The following is a 20,696-nucleotide window of genomic DNA, read 5'->3' as shown; positions in this document are numbered from 1 at the left end:
ATGTTTTTGCAAGCAAATATTTGTAAGAAACAAATTATAACTTTTAATCTTAAATCATGCTGGAAAACGCACCATTTTGTTGTACTTTTATTTAAAAAGTAAATACATTTTGATCCTATTTTAAATCTGTGGTTTGGTGGAATCATTTGGTTTGTTTGTTAGGACCTTTTTCATATTGTATTTTTTTACTCTAACATTGCTTTCTGTCCATGTTAACACATTACCAGTATAAATCAAAGAACGAGCTGAGAAACTTTAAATAGATGTAAAAACAAAAAAATAAATGTATATTTAATGGAGTAAAGTTTGCTAAACATCCTGGAAGAGAAATTGTGTAAACTAATTGTAGCAACAAAATGTTTTATTCTTTGTTCCTAAAACTATTTAATAAGATGTTACAGAATGAATGCGGTCTTTTGTCTTCATTTTTCCACAAGGTAAATCAAAACAAACAAGGTTTTAGGTTTTGTAAACTTATTTTCTCTCTGGTCTGTGCAAATGTTGCACCAAAATCCGTCATATTCTGTGATACTTTATGGATTGACCAAATATTACTGTTCAATTTTTTTCATCTGATATCATCTTGTAGGGCAAAAAGATCAGGTCAAAATCACTTTTCTGTAAAGACACAAGCTTCCCGTCGGCTACAAAGCTACATAGTTTCTGCTTATATGAAATGTCAATGTTGGATTTTTACCTTGATATAAACAACTACTACTCACATTGTCACATTTTTATTTCAGAATGAGAGCCACTATTTTCTGGATTTTATTATTCTGCTGTTACCGGCAGCTGCAACAACTCTCTTTTAAAATGTTTGTACAGTACCAGTCAAAAGTTTGGACACACCTTTCTATTCCCCTGAATGAGAAAGTGTGTCCAAACTTTTGACTGGTACTATATATTAATTAAGGTTGTTTTTTGTTTGTTTTGTTTGTTTAGAGCGCTGGTTTTCTCATCAGTATAGAAGTAAAAAAACATTTTAGGAATGAATAACATAAAAATAGCTTACTCATGTAACAATTGAGATACAAAATAAAACTTATGTGATACCAAGTCCAAATTTACTATCTCATAATTTTGACTTTAATCTCACCAAAAAACTCTGAACCATATTTTCCCATCTTTTTGTGTCTAAGTGACTAATGGGAACAACAATTTTTGAAATTGCTTCAGTATTGAGCGAGAGCACTGTGGCAGTGAAACAGACGATTAAGCTGATTTCAACAACAAATCAACTCTTGGAGAGACTCTCCTTGAATAAGGCTTGGTTAGACAGAATAACAAACAGGCTGAATCAAGCGAAAGGTAAAGAAACATGTTTTATTTCTCTGTATGGTCCTTTCCATAATGTTGTCAGACACTTGCAATAACAATCTGAGCCTGTCTGTGGCAAAAACAAGCACTTTTAGAGGACGTACATTAATGGGGTGCTATTGCCCCATCGAATTACATTACAGCTGTTTCGCAGCTGCCAGCTCAAGCGCTCTCGCTCAATACTGGACCAGTTTCAAAAAATGTCCCCATTACCCATTTAGACATAAAAAGATGGGGAAAATATGGATCCAGGTTGAAAATACCGAAGTTTCCCTTCAATGTGTCATAATTTTGATTTACCATGAGTTTTTCTTTTCCTGGCAGAACTGAGCTTCCATACACCCCACACATTAAATGATGAACCATATTACGCTGCACTTTTAAGTTATAAATGGGTCGACAGAGTTTAAGTTTAAACATTAAGTTGTAGTTTTAGTTAGTATATGTAGTTTTAGTGAATTTAGTCTCCATTGAATAATACCGAGAGTCTCGTTATTCACCGGACTGATTGTGTTGGGGTCTCTATTGTTTCCGTGAGTTCATTCATCTCCGCACGCAGCGCGAACAAAGGGGCGTCAGGGTCGCTCTCTGATTGGCTCTCAGCCGGGGCCGCTGCGCCGCGAGCTCTGCCACAACAGATGGACCCCTCGCGCTCTCCTCCTCCTCAGACCAGCTTCTGGATGCACGCGCCCCAGTGATCGTTGCCAACGGCAGGAGAGCGAGACCAAGGAGTTTAACGTTAACGGACAGTTCAGACTCAACGGAAAAAAAGGAGGACAAGGAAGAGGTGGTGGAGGAGGAGGAGAACCGGAGAGCCTGCGTCCCCGGTTTTGGTAAGCCGAGAGAAGAGCTCCTAAACTCGGCAGGAATGAGACAGGAGCGGCGTTGTAGCTAAGTAGGCTGATCATGATGATGTCTGTGGATTGATGAGACGATAGCGTGATTGTTTTGTACAAAATGAGGCTGAAATATGTTTTTGACAACATAGAATGTGAAACAGCAACAGTTATTCCGTTTAGAAAGGCATAAACGCCACCCAAACGGACTAAAAATATCACATTTAAGGCATATTTGGCGCATTTTTATTCACAAGCAGTGATACTAGGTATGCTCCAAAGCACTTTATATGACGGTTCAGTCTAAAATCATGACCAGAAATGGATGGAAAATCCACATTTGATCACATTTGGTCTCCACATGGGAGTATATATAGCTATGTATTAGTAAAACAGGGTTACATAACAAGCAGTTCAGATTCCTGTCAGCACACATAAGCCTGGCTAGACGGAGGCAGTGCTTTAGTACAGAGTAGACCATCTGCCAAAAAGTGAATTCCTAATGTTTGGTAATCTACACTCACTTTATTAAACACTCATGGCTAAAAGTAATACAACAGCCCTGCAATAAATCCTACTTTTACAAAGGTTATGATGTTCACTTTTTGTTGGAACAGTTTTACAGAGGTGTTGATTAAACTTTGTGGTAATTTTTTGAGGGGTGTTTCTAATATTTAGTCAATCCTTATTAATATAAAAGGGTTGGACAAGATAAAAAGAACTGCATCTCAAACTACAGCCTTCAAAGTGACCATAAAGTTGAATCAGCACCTCTTACTAAAAAAGCATTATAACCTTATATGAAGGAAGCGTTTATCACAGAGCTGTTGTATACGACTGCATTAGTTTTAGCAACATGAATCTACTAAACCAGCAACTGATAAAACAAGCAAACAACAAATAAAATATTCAGTAACTAAGCAGCAAGAATAGTTTCAGTATGACCTGGGAAATCTGGGAAACACATTTAGATTGAAATCATGCCTGGCAAGGCTTTTGACAGCCCCAATATGTCTTAACAAGAAGCAGAAGAAACAAACACACACATACTATTTTTGGCTCGGTGCTCCTGGGCTAGTTTCTGGAGCTCAGATGTTTTTGGTTGTTGTTATGACAATGGTGACAATAGCGAGGCAGAAGCAGTAGTAATGTGGAGGCTGGAGGGTGAGTTTGAAAGCGGAGAGGAGGTTCAGAGCCATTCATCTTCTTGGCAAAAGACAGAGGCGGTTCAGAGGCAATGGGGCAAGAGGGCAGAAAACAAGCATGCATGTGTGTCAATGAGAGAGCGGGGGGAAGAGAGCATGGGGCAAAGTCAGGAAGTTGCGGTCATGAGTTTTAATAGCATGGTAGATAGCTTTTACTCTTTCACAAGGGAACATGGAGGAGACAGAGGAGAAAGTTGAACAGGAAAACCAGACAGACAGCAGAGAGGAAAGAATTTCCTAATCAGAAAAATTGGACGGCTACTAACAAGTAGAGTTACTGTGGTATGAAACATTGACCAGCTGAAGATACAGAGAATGAGAAAGAGGGGGGAAGACATGGAGACTGAGGACTGGTTGACATTGTAATGAGCCACAGGGGAATTCAGAGAGTCAATGAGATCTACATTTGGACTGTTTGTCCGATACAGAAAAGAGCTCCCTGATCTGAAAACAGGACTAGGTCAGCTGTGGGTCAGTGTGGCTGCATTTATATGCTGCTGTTGGCTTCAAAACACAAAGCAGAGCGAGCTGTCTGCAGTCTGAATGTCATACAGACTGTTTCCACAGAGATGAGGTCCTCTAGCACAACGGCTATCACTGTTTTGGGTAAAAATCAAGATAATTTGTAAAATTTAAGGCTTTAATCATGAAAATTACTGAACATTGTGTACAAAAGGTGAAAGTACTGTATATGTTTGTTTTGCTTTTGTGTTATGGTAACCATGCAAGTCCAGTTTTTGTGTTTTTTGGGGGGTTTCTATTAAAGAGAAACTCTGTTACAATAGTGTTTGATAATACTGACAAAAAGAAGTATACATAAGTAAATATTGGTGCTTTTACGCAATATGAAATCCAAACAGGGTTTGACAGAGATAATCTGTCAAACCCTGTTTGGATTTAGTATCCATGGTTAGTAAAGTGGATACAATAGCCCAAAAAGTAGAATTCAATGTTTATTTTACTCTGCTTTACAGTCAAGGTTGAACAGTTGTATCATGTAACTGTGGGACTGGATACTGAAACTCTGACAAATACTTTTTGGTATCATAGTACATCCATCGAAAACTGAAACCAAAAGTTTGCTTCCGATGTCAGATTTAAATGTGTAGATAGTTTCTGCTTTAACATTCATTTTGCCAGCTGGCTCAGCTGCTTGTGTTAAGTCGACATTTAATTCCAGCTTATTCTGTGAAAAGGTGTATATATTCCTCCGAGTAAGGTATTGATAAAGGTATTGTTCTGGTATTGTTTCAGCAAAGGTTTCAAACAATAGCCAGCCCTTCATAACTGTAATACACCCTTTACAGCCAGGAGAAGACACCATAGTTTCATATATTAATTTGAGCTGAAACAACTAATTGATTAGCTGATCAACAGAAAATTAATCAGCAACTACTTTGATAATTAAAGAATTGTTTAAGTCTTTCTTTCTGGCAAAAATGCCAAACATTGATTGTTTCCAGCGTCTTTGGATTTTAAACTGTTGCTCTGACAAAACAAGCAATTTGAAGATGTCACCTTGGGCTTTAAGAAATTGTGATGACCATTTTTCATTATTTGCTTACATTTTGTCGACCAAACAGTTAATCGAGAAAATAATCAATAATGCTAATAACTGTTAGCTGCAGCCCAAATATCTATGACGATATCTTACTGCTCTGTCCTGTGGGTTGAGAAAACTCTTGAGCAGAAGAAACCTTTTAATAACGCCAGAACAACAGTGTACACATTTCATCACATTAGTATGTGTAACATTGTCACAGCAGCTTTAAAGGTTAACTGTCCAATTCGATCTGTATTTCAGGAGCCCGAGGTAACATCAGAGAAGAGAAAGGATCAATTTGGTTATCAGATGGCGATTTAGTTGACGTAAAGTTCATGCTGGTCTTGTCACTCGCCAGACTGTTACAACATTGTCTTGGTTTGACAGCCGACCACTGGCATCACACATAAATGAGTCTACGAGCACGGCCGCCTTTGACCAAGACCGCTCTATTAAAGACTAATGATTCCCATTGTGTAGGTCAATGGCGAGCTTTTGAACGCTTGACAGGGCCTAATATAGGTGTTGAAATATTGATAGACCTTAGGGCGTTGGGTTGATTGGTGTTTAATATTTAATTCACCCACAATAACTGAACACATCTGTCCCAGAGATTGACAGCCACAGGGTCTATATCAGCACAGTGTGTTTAAGTCTTTTGTATTAATCAGCTTGTCGGCTTTTGTCTTTGTTTACAGTATAAACTGTTGGCATGTGTCTAATCTTGAGCCTTAATGGTGTAAGGCAGTTTATGTTTGGGTCTTATCAGTTTTTGTTTGTGTGTGTAAACTCTGTTTGGCTGTGCAGGGTAACTCATCGTTGCTGCTTGAATTGAGGAAGTTTCGGGCCGTATAAGGGCGAGTGTCAGTTTCCTGTGTGACTGACTGAGTAAAGGAGGAAGTGATTTAACGGAAGGGGAGCACTTCCTTTAAACGCCCCCACTCTTCCCTGTCTGTTTGCTGCTGTCCTACTCATAAGGAAAGACCCTGTGGGTCATTTGAAACCGACACCTGGAGGACAAAGCTGTTAATGACCTGTGGATACATATAGTTCACCTGTCTAACCTTTCGATCTCTGTGTGTACATCTGCAGCTCCCTCGCTCTGGTGACTGAACACGATCACAAAGTCGTCACTACGGTAAGCCCTCTTGTAGTCTTGCAACAGATATCTATACCGTACATGGTGGATGTGTTTCTCTACTAATGCGTCTTTAGTTGCTGTATTATCGAGGCACTAACTGTTTTATGAGCTAACACTAATATTAAAAGCAAACAGAGAAAATGTTTTAAGAAAGAAGGCTTTCACCTAATAAACAGATTAAAAGGGCCATACTAGTGATATAGCACATCTATTACAAAACACTTTTTTATCACAACTAACCATTTTGCACACTTATGCTATGCTCTCTTAGAAATACGGATGTTTTGTCTACCTTCTACTTCAAAGTTGACATTGGTTTCTATTCGTTTCCATACAATATAGAAATCGAAACTTGCTTGACTTTTGTGATTCATTATAGTGGACGTTACAATACATACGTTACCTTACATTACTGTTGTAAAGTAATAACATTTGCATTTAAACTGTATTACTACACAACAATAATGTAACATTGACAAATCAATGACGACTTGGTGTTTACAACATAAACACGTTTCAAAAGTCTGCTAATTGATTTTAATACGATACTGAAATAAGTGGACACCATTGGTTAACTAGAACTGTTGTAAAAATACCAGAAGAGTTTACAGTTATGCTAACAGCTGTAATTAGGCTGTACTAAGCCACAGAGGTACTTTGAGCTAAAAGCTAACATCAGTGTTACCAATGGGTCAAGTTCACCATCTTAGTTTAACTTGTTAACATGCTAACATTAGCTAAATAGCACTAAATTAACTGTCATTAGTTTTGCAGATAGCTTGTGATAAACCAAAGTGTTTTTGTTGTTTTGGTGCTAATCCAGCCAGTGGTCTTTGACCTGCTGGTGCCACTAAAGGTCAGAGGACCACCAACATCACTAGGATTCATCTTCTACAAACTATGAAGGCCTTTACAAAATTTCATAGCAATCCATTCGATAGCTGTTGAGATCTTTCAGTCTGGACCAAAGCGGTTGATCAACCAACTGACCAGCATGGCGATCCACAGAGCCGTGGCACTAACATGGCTAAAAATCTAAAACTCTTTTACGCCTCTGAAAATACTGAACTTGAGAAGACTGTCTTCCACTACTTTGCATCTGTAGAAATGGAATGAATCACAGAGGATTTTAAAACTTGAATTTCTCAATCCACTGACTTTTAAACCTGTGATTAATGCTGTATGTGCTTTTATTTGTCTGGCTGTGTTTGCTCTCTTGCTCTCTGCTGTACTCTCTTGCAAAATCTCACTGAGGTACTACTCTCTTGACCTCAGTGAGATTACCTGATTGAATGAAGGTTATATAAAAATTAGCCTGTGTTTAAAAATGATCAGTAGAAATATTAATTATTTGTAGTTGAGGAGCTAAATATGCAAACACATTAGTATGGTCCACTTTTGTGTATGAAAGTCGGGGATACAGAGAAAAAAAGATTAGTTTCAGTCTTCCAGGTGGTAAAATGTTCAGACTTATGCTTCGAGAGTTTGAGATGAATCCTCTTAGATGAGTTGTGACATGTCTTTAATTCTTTAACTATATGACCAGTCAGTTTTCAGAGAACGTTCATGTTTGTGAAGATACACATATTACAGATAAGTGCTTATGAAGTGTGCTGCTCGTAGCATGCTCAGAGATAAATGTTTAAGTAGCTGAAATAATTTGGCTCAGCGGGTGGCCCATGTGCGCTGCACCTGTTCGTCTCTTTCCGGGGGCTTCTGTTCTGCCCCCCTCTGTAGTCACACAAAGACAAACACACACTCCTTCAGCTACGAGGGAAAGGAAGGGGTACTGGCAGAGCGCCATTTAAAACAGCTGCATGTGTGCCTACTTGTGTGTGTGAGTGTGAGTGTTTATGTGTTAAAGAGAGGGAAACACATGAGGAGAGAATTAAAGGGTGACAGGAACGGAAAAAATACAGACAAGGAGGAAGGGCGTGTGGGTCAGCAGCTGTCTCACTCCATCACACACACACCAAATGTTTTGATTGTGTAAAGAGACGTAGCGGTGGTTTAACTGTTTACTATCAGTTGATCTTGAAGGAAATAGTAGTGGGTATGATCTGCTGTTTACTGAAGCGTTACCTCCTCCTCCTCCTCCTCCTCCTCCTCCTCCTCCTCTTCTTCCTGCTGTCACTTTCCTCTTCTCCAGACTGACCTCTTCGTGTCTGTGCCGGCTGCTGGTCATGAGGAGTCATGAGACTGAATCAGATGGATGAAAATGATTAACTCTGTGTGTGTTGTCTCTTTGTCTCTCAGCCCCTCTCATGCTTACTGAGAATGGATGATATACAAGACGGGGTTCAGATTGGAGAGAACAAGTTCATCAGCAAGTAAGGTTAAATACTCACATGGATGTGTATTAAAAAAATATACAAACACCTGTATATACATATATGATTTTTAAAACATCATTTAGTTTCGTTTAGTGAAACATCCTGTCTTGGTAAGAAGAGATATTTGCCCTTTATTAACCTTTGCTTTGTGTGGTTAAAATAGAGATGTTAAAGCACCACGCGGGTGGTTTTATAGGTTCTAGTCTATTATCTACTCACATATTTTTACTTATACCACTTACATGACCAGTTTGTAATCTTTTTAATACTTGTTGGCTGTCATTGGCGGCTTTTCATGGTAGGTTGTTGAAAATTAAGCCCAAAATGGAAACATGGAACTGTAATAAATCAATATTATCATTTATTGTCTTAAAGTAGAATCTAATCTTGATTATATGATTTTATCATATAAGAATAACTCTTGTAAAGCTCTTGTAGCGAGCACTGAACATGCTTTTAGTTGTTTTGGAGGGATGTACTTCAGATTTTTGATGACATCTAGCTCTTGTTCATATGGTCGCTGTTACAGGTCTCTGAAATCATTGTAATTTAATATAATGTTATTCATAAATATCTGTTGTCCAACCTAATTTGTCCTAACAAATGTAATCATACATTTTGTAGTTTTACACATATGAAGAATTTGTGAATGTCTGTCGCTTTAAAGACCATTTAGATCATTTTATATGTGATTTTATATACATTTGTCATATTATAATATACTTTATATTGATATAAGAAAATATCCTTACTAATATTGTGCTAATGATGCCAACGATATCCCTTATCCTTACATGGATGTCATGATAAGGATATGAATTTGGTAGTTACTTGCTTAATTTTAATGCAGTAGTTTAGTCTTTAGTTATGTAGTAACTCAGTCTATAATGTTTATTACAAACACTTTGAATGCACCACCACGGAAGTGTTTCTAAAACAGTTCCCACTGCTTCGCCACATAAAGTAATATATACGTATACAAAGTAATATGTTCAGTCACTGTGTCAGAGCGTCTGTAAGTTGATTTTAAAACTGAAATAAACAGATTTAGGAGGCTGCCTGGACAGCTGGAGATCAATCTAAAAACTTAAGCAGCAATGTCATGTGTACATGATTTTCAGTTAGTGGGATTAAAACCATGTGATATCAGCGGTATGTTCCTTTAAGTGTTATTTCTGCACACTGTCTCACTTACTGCTGGAATACTTATTAAATCACAACGTTTGAGTCTGTCCGACCTTCATCACGTATATTAGTAGCATCACCACACTTCCACATATATACATAGAAGCTGCCTCAATCATCCAATCAGAGGACAGAGGTCATTCTGTATTTTTCTAGTCTCTTTAGTGCCTTTTTTTTTGACTAACCTGGATGGTGACACATATGCTTGAGGTTAGTTCAAGGTGCTGCCCTCTGATTGGATGATTGAGGCTTTGTATATATATGGAAGTGTGGTGATGCTGCCCATATACCTGATTAAGGTCGGATAAACCGAAACGTTGAGATTAAGTAAATATTCCAGCAGTGAGGCAGTGTGAGTTCCTCTCATTGTTTTCAAGTTGCACCTTCCTCAGTCACACATTCAGGTGTGCAGAGATTTTTGTCTATTTTTTTGAAGATTATCTCCTCAGTAATTCAACATCTCTGTCTCCAGGGCAACCATCCTCGCACATCTTAAGACATACAACCTCTACTATGAAGGACAGAACCTACAGCTCAGGAACAGAGAGGTGGGTGTGCGTGTGTGCGTGTGTGCATGTGCGTGCGTGTGTCTGTGTGTGTGTGTGTGTGTGTGTGTGTCTGAATGTCTCCACCACTGTCTGTCTGCTGCTTTTACTTTTGCAGTCATCTGCAATTCAATACACCAAACCATTAACACTGATGCCCAAAGGGGTAATAACTGTCCATTGTGTGTATTTTTTTGTGTGTGTGTGTGTGTATTGATCACAGCTCCTCTCTCCTAACAGGAAGAGGGGGAGCTAATCGTCGAAGGCCTGCTGAATATCTTCTGGGGCCTGCGTCGACCAATCAGGCTTCAGATGCAGGATGACCACGAGCGAATTCGACCGCCGCCTTCCTCTACATCCTGGCACTCAGGTTGTAATCTGGACAGTCAAGGGTAAGAGGTCCACACAGATCCAGTTACACCTCACTGACCGGACACAGTGGCATATAGTCAGGTCACCTGGGGTCAGATATAGATTACATCTAGTTTGTGTGATGAGAAATGGTAGAGTGTCTTTAATTTTTGTTCATGTAGGTCGACATTGTTTCACGTCTCAGATTAAATTCCTTGGAAGAATTTCATACTTGATTTCCACAGTTTGTTAAATCCTTTGAACACCAGTTGGCAGTCCATAGATAAAAGTCAACGTTTCAGCACAATCCACAGTTTTGTATTTCACTTCAAGCTACCACAGATCAATTTGTTTCAATAGGCTTCAAACACCATTTTCAGCTCTGTAATCTCAGTCATCACATAAAGCTATCCTTGTTCCATGGAGAAAAGGCCATTCGGGCATGCAGCTGACATTTGGGTGTCTCAGGACTTAAATAACTTCCAGGAAATAGACAGAATAACATAATCACTGCCAGTTAGCGGCATTTACCAGCAACCAAACACATCTGGCTGTCAGGTTTCGCAATTTTTCAAAGAAACATATAGACGGCCTCTTAAACCGAGAGGTCCAAAGAGGCCAAATCATCCGCAGTAATAATTATTTAAATTATTAAAGGAAGCAGCAAATCTCAGACACAGAAAAGCTGCTTTGACAAAAAGGGAACAGCTGTCACAAGTTGAAACTAACTGACAGGGATATGACCTACATGTATGATGTATAAGTGGTAAAATAAAGATCCAACTTCTTCTAATACTGTCAACATTATTACTTACATAATGTACAATCAAGTCATTTTACATTTACAAGAAGTGTCATGAAACTAAGTAACAATTACATCTTCTAAATATTTTCTGCTGTATTCTTTATAGTTTATAGTTTTTTGTCGTTTGCCACTTCCCTCCTTCCCTCTCTTATTCCTGTTCTCTCTCCCATGTTTTGTTTTTGAAGTTCCCCAAACAGCACAGACGGTCAACAGACGACTCAGCAGCAGAGTCCGCCCACAGTGGAAGTGACGCCACCCGACAACGGCGTGATGGAAGAACAGGCAGAAGGTGAGCGGCTTTATCGACAGTATAGAGACGTATAGTTCTCCCATAGCTACGATACAGATTCAGTCATTTCAATCATTTAATGTTTTATTTGTGTTGTGTCATCAGCTGCAAAGATAAAAAAGAAATGTTGGCCAATAAAATCAAAGTATCTTAGCTCTAAATACTGTGGACCAAATCTCTAATTAAAGTATACCATCTTTAAAATGGCAGCTTCTCATGAGCAAGGAATTAAAGCCTTATTTTTAGTTTGTAAAGTGTATTATTGAGTGCAATGTATTATTTCCTTAGCTGAAATAAAAGCATAAACTTGGGATTTCAAGGTTTACATATAAAAAGGTGGTATTGACTGCTATAAAAGAAGTGAGCACCACATTTCTCTCTCATATTAGCTTCATCCTGTCTTCACCTGAACATTAGAAATACCAGTTTTCTTTCCAGTTTACTTTGATAATGTGATTAAATTCAGTGTCAAGACATCCACCCTTTGAAAGCCCAACACCTATTTTTAAAAATGATTGCAAGCACAAAAGCACTCGCTTAGCAAGAGTCAGAAATGTAAGTCCTTAAGTTAAAGGCAGGGCAACCTTTTAAAAGTTATATTTATGTTAAAGACATTTAATAACTGATAAATAAAAGCTAACGGTTGTTGATTGGACAGAGGACAGTGAGAGCTCGGCTCAGCTCCTCAGGACGAAGAGTGATGCCGGGGTTTTAAGACGGGGCCAGCGACGGTCACCAAGCGACCAGAGGAAGATACGACGACATCGCTTCTCCATCAATGGACATTTCTACAACCATAAGGTGATAACACCTCTACCTGTCCATCCATGGCTCCCTGAAAATATTGTGAATAATGTACATTTTCTACTTTTACAGTAAATTTCACACAGGTTTTGGCAGCTTTTTATTCTATTTCTCTTACATTTGTCTTAAACTGAGTTACAAATAATATGTACGCAAATGTTATACAGGACACTAAATTCATGTTTTAATATTTTTTTTATCTTTCAGACAGCTGTTTTCACTCCCGCTTACGGCTCAGTGACTAATGTTCGGATCAACAGCTGCATGAGAACTCCTCAGGTGCTGCGAGTTCTTCTCAACAAGTTTAAAATTGAAAACAGCCCGGATGATTTTGCACTCTACCTTGTCCATGCAAGTGGAGGTGAGTGTGTAATATCAGTTTTTCTTTGTGTCATGCATAATATAACACACATAAAATACTGTATATATATATAATGTGTTATTTCTGTTCTGTTAATTAATGCATCTTTGGCTGTGTTACTGTCTCAGAGCGTGTGAAACTGAAGAGGAGCGACTATCCTCTGGTGCTGAGAATAATGCAGGGTCCCTGTGAGCAAGTCTGCAAAGTCTTCCTCATGGAGGAGGACCTGGGAGAGGAAGTCACATATGATGTAAATCACTGCACTCAGCGTCACACATCAGCCATACTGGATCACACATGACTCCTCTCTTTGTGCTTTGTCATAACAGTTCTCTTTTGTTCCACCAGGTGGCGCAGTATATCAAGTTTGAGATGCCCGTCCTGAAGAGCTTCATCACCAAGCTGAAGGAAGAGGAGGACAGAGAGGTGCAGAAACTCAGGAAAAGGTTCGACAAGTTTTATAATCTACCTTAAAAAAATCAGATTTGTTTTGGCTTTAATGACCAAAGATTCAAGTTACATCAACTGTGATCAGCTCACATAAAATGTCATATAGAAGTTTGCATAGTATTACAATTATTTAGGGCTGCAACTAACTATTATTTTCATTATCAATTAATCTGTCAATTATTTTCTTGATTAATTGGTTAATTGTTTAGTCTATAAAATGTAAGAAAATGGTCCCAAAGCCCAAAATTCAACCTAAAATGTCTGGTTTTGTCCGGATCAACAGTCCACAAACCAAAGATATTGAGTTTACTGTCGTAGACGACTAAAGAAACCAGAAAATATTCACATTTAAAAAGCTGGAACCAGAGAATTTTGGCATTTTTTCATAAAAATGACTGAAAACAACTAATTAATTGTCAAAGTAATTGGCGATTAATTTTCTGTCAATCAACTAATCTAAGCTCTAAAATCATCATCAAATGTATCTTCACCTACACAGACATTTGATCTTTCTCCATGTGTCTGCTTGTACTTGCAGGTATAACTTCCTGCGGTCAATAATAGAGAAGCAGCTCGGCTGTCTTCCAGAGGGGGCAGCGTGTATGTGATCCACTCCAGGAAGAGGATTCCCTCCACCAAACGTCAAACTGTCAAAACCATTCCCAGAGTACTATAACCTCCATCCATTTGTGAAAAAGAAAGCAACCGAGAATCAGCTGACAAGGAACCCGTGTATGTGTTTCAGCGACTATCTTGACTTTATACTTGACAAACCATCCAGGCAACTTACAGACAAAACTTTAACATGTCACACTGTGTGCATGTTGAGTCCGACCATCTCAGCGACAGTCTTACCCTGACGACTAAAATGACGTTCTTTATTCTGGCACATCTGCCTCTCTCTCTCTCTCTCTCTCTCTCTCTCTCTCTCTCCCTCCTCATCTTTTTTCTGCTTCTCTCTTTCACCATGTACAGTAAACACAGAAAGACATTCATTCCTCTTCTGTTGAGTAATTCTGACCTTTTTGCGGTGCTGCGCAGAATGAGCCTAAAATGTGATGTCCTGTCTTGTGTTGACCCTCCAGATTGAGAGCAGATACTTAAAGTCAATTAAAAAGCACAAACGCAATGTGATACGGTCTTAGTAAAGTGCCTGTTAAAAGGTTTCTTCAAGCACAAAGACACAAAAAACGATCACATTTTTGAAAGTTTTTACTGTGTAGAAAATTCTAAACCTCGAGCACAATGGCTTTAAAAGCTCCCACAATGCACTGGGTGCCTTTATGGTCCCCGCTGTTTGAAAATTAGTTTAATATTTTAATTGAAGGAACTAAATTGACCCCCTCCACATTGTTGCAGCTGAGAGGTTCACTGCAGAGATTATTGAAGACCATTTATGTTGTTACCATCAGTCTGTTTGGTTGACAAATGTCTCAGATACTGTTTTCTGTTGGCAAACTGAATGTTAAAGACATTTTATGATTGAAGTTCAACATTTTGGGAAATACACTTATTCACATTCTTGCCAAGAGTTAAATGATACCACACTCAGGTTTGTATGATAGATATGAAATACGTAATGAGGAGGAAAAAGAAAGACTAGGACAGCACTCCAAATTTTGCACAACAGGTCTATCCCATCAGAGGGAGCCACAATCACATGATGTAGGTTACTAAAACATAAAACAATTTATAAAGTAATAAACTGAGGATTAAAAAACAAACAAAAACAACACAAACCTTGATGTCAACTCCAGACTTAATCATAGAATAACAGTGTATACAGTTATGACAAGGAATGAGACCTTTTAGGCAAATCTGACTCCACTTGGAGATCACCTCCACCTCTTATAAAACACATCTAGGCGGAGTTTGAAATGCACTTGATATTTAATTAGATATAGATACCCAATAAAGACTTGCATAAAGCTTAAAGACTGGAAACAGTTACCCTGACTCTGTCCAGAGACAACAAAATCTGCCCACCAGCGCCACTGAAGCTCACAGATTAACATGTTATGTCTTGTTTGTTTAATCTGTCAAAAAAAACGAATTATTATGGGTTTATGAGCCAGACTGTTTCTCGGCTTGGCGAGGTAACTTCCTTGAGTCTTGTCGTCTCTGGGTGGTTTCCAGCAGAGACTCTAACAAGTGGATTTTGTGACCTTTAGACCGATCTGGGCTCACTGTTTCCAGTCTTTGTGCTAAGATAAGCTAACGTACAAACATTAGAGTGGTATTGATCTTCTCATCTAACTCTCTGCAAGAAATGACAAAATACTGAACTATTCCTTTAAAAGAAAAAAAAATCTACCACAAAACAATCCAACACCTTTGAGCCATTGTGGTTTTCTTGTGTATCATCGTATTTCCTGTCCTGTGCAGTATTCGCCTTATTAAGATGACAAGATGTCATGTTGAGATTTTAAAAGCACAGTAAAATACTGTTCGATAGATGATCAACATCCTTCACACAGTGACTCCTGATATGTGTCGGACGTTATACTGATTGTACAAAAATGTAACAATATTCACATTAGTTGTTTTGGGGTTTTTTTTCTTCTTCTTCTTTTCTTATAAATGACGCAAAAAGCACAACACATGAGTGAAATCCCACAAGACTGTGAATTATGCTGATGGTTGATCTTTGATAGAAGAATGTTGTAAATGTGTGAACGAGCGTTTCAGAGCAGCACAGTTTTGCCTCCACGTGTACAGCGCTTCGCGATACGTCTGCTTGTGTCTGTGTGCGTACAGTTCAACGTGTCCATCGCCGTACAGCCCACACCGAACTGAGTGTATGTGACTCTTGAGAGTGTGCATGTTATATTTTCAGTGACTCTTGAGACTTGCCTGCTTTTGTATGGTTTCTTATACAAAATAATGAATGAATTTTAGTCTTTGAGATGTTAAGAACTGATGTTACCACTTGGAAAATGTAGTTTTTTTTTTCGTACGATGATTGTTATTTAATAAAAATGTTATCTTGGGAAAAGATGTACATATATATATATATCTGTAATCTCCTTCCCTCTCATCCAGGTTTAAAAAAAAAGCCTGACATGTTACATAATGATGTTAAAATCTTGTTGTATAATTTAAAATGATATAATGACACAACTTGCTCAAACTGACAAGATATTCCATTAGTCATAGTAGGTCGAAGCTTCTGGACGAGTCGTTAAGTGTTCTGGTTTATTCAATCAGTGGGCGGGTTAAATAATTCAGACATAATTAGAAACAAACACAAATGTACATACGCCCACACACACACACAACACAGGTATTTATGACCGTGGTACAGCGGCTTACTGCACACTCAGCCAATGAGCAGGTGAGAGACGGAGTGATCCACTCTTGGGTGACTGATTGTGTCTGAGGGATAACAGGCTGGCCCTGAAACATACTTTCATACAGACAGACAGAAGAAGAAGAAGAAGAAGAAGAAGAAGAGTCAGAGCAGCTGGGACACACTCTGGTTTTTAACTGTCAACTTCGTGAGAAACATCATCTGAACGGCTCCGCAGCCTCATCTCCTTCCTGCACAGCCACTCAACAGGTGACCTCGTTTATTCCAAGAAGTGTGAGATCATTTTTTAAGATGTTTTAGATGTGTGCAGCTGAAATGATTAATTGTTTAGTGGATTGAGAGAAAATGTATCTATGCTATTTGGGTAATTGATTAATTGTTTGAGTCATTTCCTAAAGAAAACTGACCACAATTAATGGTTCCATCTCCTTCAGTGTGAGGATTTGCAGCTTTTCTCTGTTTTATATCATTGTGAAGTGAATATCTTTGGTTTTTGGACAAGTAGTTTGACCAAATAAGGCATTTTAAGACATTATCTTTCACTCTAGGAAACTGTGTTTTCACTATTTTCTGATGTTTTATTGACTACATTTATATATGAAGGTTTTTCTGTGGAGTTCAGCAGGTTGAAAGGTTGTTTTTGTAAGCATTACTTCTCCAGTTGTGGATGTAATGTTATTTATTATGTCCACTGCTGAGCAAACTATATATCTTTATCTATATATCTAGAAAGGATAATTAATAATACACTGGGAAACAGATCAAAGTGCTCCAAATATGGAAACTTATAATGAAACACTTTATCTTCTTTGTGGGTCTGGCCTGCTGCAGCTGAGAGTCATTGGATTATTCTCAAACTAAGTGACCCCGTGTAATTATAGCTCAACTCATCTTTTAAGAGGACAGATTAGTGCGTACAGTTTGTTGACGGCAGAGCAAATGATGTCATGCTGCTCACCAGGATATAGTTCATCAGCTATTATTATTAAACTACTATATTTTTACTACTATATTATAATTATTTGTTACAAGAAATAGAATAATCCTGTCAGCAGTATGGAAGAAAACATCATTTAAAACTTCATAATAGATGTATTGGTAGTTCTCACACAAGTGTTTGTTATTTTTGCTAAATTTTAATCAAACAATTTGGCTATAAAAGATAACTTGTCCTTTTAGTTGCATTATTATTTGCTGTTTCAGGTATTTTTATGGTTTAACATTGAAAAAACTGTTAGTTTATGTACACAAACAGACCAGAGCTCTGATCATTCATTCAGACTGTCTCGTCCACAGATCTAGAGCCAGAACTGTATCGGCCAGATCCTAATTAAAGTTCTTACAGATTATGAAAGCTATCTGATCCCCTGTCAGCTGCAGGTCAAGTTGTGTTGCAGCAGTGACAGCGTTACTTGTGTAAGATGAGTTTCTCAAAGCTGGATTAAGAACTGTGATCTGTACCGCTCTCGATTTGTCAGCAACGTAAAAATACCACATGGCAGGACTAAAGCTGCAGTGAGAACGTCTCATCTCGTCTGTCTGTTATGTGTCTGAGCAAATCCACTACAGCTATAGTTCCCAGTTATTGTGAACATCAAGGTTAACGTACCTCAGCCAGCTAAAACATTAAAATGATGCTTACATGTTAATTTAGCAAAATTAATATACCAATATTATCATTTATTTAGTGTTGTGACTTTCTGAAAGAGTCCATTTTGCATAATGAATACTTTTGATAACCTACGTATATTTTGCAGATACTTTTTTGCTTGAATTTAAGATACTGAATGCAAAACTTTGACTTATAAGTATTGTTACACTGTGGTGTTACAACTTTTACTGAAGTAACAGATCTGAATACATCTACTGTTGTAAAGAATTGAGCAGTCAGCTGATATCAGCTGATAATTTCAGAGCTTGAATATAATCCAACTAATGAATTGGTTCGATCTAAAATCAACAATTTATGTCTTTTGTCTTTTAAGTAACAAATTCCAAACTAATATTTATCCATCATCATGTCTCTTTTGTCTTGTTACAGGATAAAAAATCATGTCCGGGCTGCAGAAACTCCCCCTCACGGTGGCCCTCTGCCTGCTGCTCGTAGCCACACTGTTACCCAGCTCTGAGGCCCGTCGTGGTCGTGGAGGTGGTTCCTTTGGCCGAGGTGGAGGAGGATACAGTCGGGGCTGGGGCGGCGGCGGTGGCCAAGCTTACAGACCGGCCCCAGCCCAGAGCAGTGGCCCCAGTGCAGCAAAAGTAGCTGGAGCAGCTGCAGCAGGGGCCATAGGTGGATCAATGCTGGGGTCAGCTCTGAGTCGCCCTGGGTATGGGTACGGGTATGGTGGAGGTTATGGAGGATATGGAGGTGGATATGGAGGATATGGAGGATACGGAGGGGGGTACGGATACCCACGATACGGCGGTGGCTACGGTGGTGGCTATGGCTCAAGGCCTGCCAATGAGCCAGAGGGCTCTGGAGATATGGAGTACTACACCGGAGCGTCCAGCGGGCCCATCTACAACAGCATCATCGTTGTGATCGGCTCCTTGATGTCCCTGCTGATTGGCCACTGGGTGGCAGTCATGTAGAGCTGGAGACACAGCTGGCATCTCAAAAACAGACACAACTAATCCCTGATGAAAAATAACCCACAACCTCACAGTGAACAACTGGTTTAAAGCAAATATAATCTAAAATATGACCCTTGGATGATGAAATTCGGTTTCGTCGACACTTAAGTGACCCTTTATGAGGATAGGAAGAGCCATCTAACCTCTACAACATGTCAGCGTGACACCTTTACATCATAAGATCATTTAACTTGATGAATACCTGACTGCATTGTGTCCCACATTTCCATTTCCCCTGTTATCGTGGCCAGTCTTTTTATATGTTTAATCACTGTGGTGGTGCTGATATTTGATGATGGTGATGAATCTGTGAAGATAAACCAGGAATAAATAAGATGTGTCATCAGGTTAAGTCTACCTCAAGAAAACATGTCAGGACCAAAAGTATAAGAGCAGCTTTAGACTTCATATGATGCCATCTCTTAGTATATTTCATCATAACTTAATTTATGCCCTACATATCAACACAATGCGTGTATCTAACTCATTTGCATGTTTTTTTAGCCATTTTGTAGATTGTTAAATTGCGAACTATTCTTCCCTGTTTAATATTGTTGTATAAATAAATAAAAAATTAGAACAAACATTTGTGTTGCGTTTTAGTCTCCACATTCAGGTGTTAACTGCTGAAATACATAGTAATCTGTTCAGCAGACATGTTCAGATATATATTTATATGTGCATTTTCACCATCAGGGTCATTTAGAAGCTTTTCTGGAGCTTTCAATCACATCACACAGTCTTCCTCAGCAAATGGAGTTTGCCCAATAATTGTCATATAATAGTAGAAGTTCCAATTTTCTGAGCACTTTAAGGCCTTCTCGTCAGTGTTGGCTGAGACTGAAAGCTCAACACTCCATTTAGTAGCAGATTGAAGCTTTCAGTCAAGTCACATCATTTTCCTTTGCAGATGGATTAAATTAGATTTTTAAGACAATTATGATAATGTTCACACCACAATGCTTGCAAAAAATAGCTTGATGTAAGAGGCCTGATGAGTGGAAAAACGACATGTAAGATGTGGAAAAACACTTCACTGTGTATCATAAAACAGTCTAATAACATTATGCTACACACGCTTGGTGGTTTCTGGTCAGTCTACGTTAGATGCACTTAACATATCAAAGGCGAGGCAGGTCGGGGTGCTGCATGACCCATCCTGTCAGCTGACACTTAACAGCCTGCGGCGTTGTATCACATCTCTGATTCATGACAACACAGCAGCTGATCACACCAGTGCTCATGTTTTCTGTTCCTACAGTACAGTAGTTCTGTTAACATCTGACGCAGTGTGTGTTTATATTCATGCAACAAAAAGAAGTGATGACACGGCAGCTGATCCCTCATGCAAACCTTCATAATATGAGATGTTGCCACAACACACTTGACTTTCCACCACTTTGTCTGAGTTTTAGTTTGTCCTTTGTATACAATAAAGTCACTTTTAATAAAAATGTATTGTTTAAGTTACTCAATATTTGCAAAACCAATGTTTTTGGAAACTAGTAGACTTTCAGATTTAGAATGAAACATAGTCAGAATTAACTTCTGATTCTGTAAACAAAAGAATAACAATCTTTAAAAAAA

General features: G+C 38.5%; 2 protein-coding genes across 3 annotated transcripts; both read left to right on the top strand.

Moving 5' to 3' along the window:
• The first annotated feature begins 1,933 nt into the window (after positions 1 to 1,933).
• On the top strand, positions 1,934 to 16,151 carry LOC121904697 (ras association domain-containing protein 2-like). Of its 2 annotated transcripts, none has more exons than XM_042422560.1 (11): positions 1,934 to 2,150; positions 5,994 to 6,039; positions 8,299 to 8,372; positions 10,033 to 10,108; positions 10,346 to 10,497; positions 11,447 to 11,550; positions 12,209 to 12,351; positions 12,562 to 12,715; positions 12,844 to 12,965; positions 13,064 to 13,161; positions 13,704 to 16,151. In XM_042422560.1, the coding sequence occupies exons 3-11, from the start codon at positions 8,320 to 8,322 to the stop codon at positions 13,771 to 13,773; spliced, it is 972 nt and encodes a 323-aa protein (XP_042278494.1). In that variant the 5' UTR covers positions 1,934 to 2,150; positions 5,994 to 6,039; positions 8,299 to 8,319; the 3' UTR covers positions 13,774 to 16,151. The 2 variants fall into 2 exon arrangements, with proteins under 2 accessions (XP_042278494.1, XP_042278495.1); XM_042422561.1 differs by having other exon boundaries at positions 1,934 to 2,212.
• A 471-nt stretch (positions 16,152 to 16,622) lies between these two features.
• On the top strand, positions 16,623 to 19,595 carry prnpa (prion protein a). The gene is made up of 2 exons (XM_042422276.1): positions 16,623 to 16,724; positions 18,517 to 19,595. The coding sequence occupies exon 2, from the start codon at positions 18,528 to 18,530 to the stop codon at positions 19,065 to 19,067; it is 540 nt and encodes a 179-aa protein (XP_042278210.1). The 5' UTR covers positions 16,623 to 16,724; positions 18,517 to 18,527; the 3' UTR covers positions 19,068 to 19,595.
• Positions 19,596 to 20,696: the final 1,101 nt, after the last annotated feature.

This window comes from Thunnus maccoyii, chromosome 9 (assembly GCF_910596095.1).
Source record: "Thunnus maccoyii chromosome 9, fThuMac1.1, whole genome shotgun sequence".
Lineage (NCBI taxonomy): Eukaryota > Metazoa > Chordata > Actinopteri > Scombriformes > Scombridae > Thunnus > Thunnus maccoyii.
This window is presented reverse-complemented; position numbering and strand designations above follow the sequence as displayed.

Coding starts and splice junctions, on each gene's coding strand:
- LOC121904697 (XM_042422560.1), top strand. CDS start 8,320: ATGGATGATATACAAGACGGGGTTCAGATTGGAGAGAACAAGTTCATC. Junction 10,109..10,345: donor TACAGCTCAGGAACAGAGAG/GTGGGTGTGCGT, acceptor CTCTCCTAACAG/GAAGAGGGGGAGCTAATCGT. Junction 10,498..11,446: donor TGTAATCTGGACAGTCAAGG/GTAAGAGGTCCA, acceptor TTGTTTTTGAAG/TTCCCCAAACAGCACAGACG.
- prnpa (XM_042422276.1), top strand. CDS start 18,528: ATGTCCGGGCTGCAGAAACTCCCCCTCACGGTGGCCCTCTGCCTGCTG.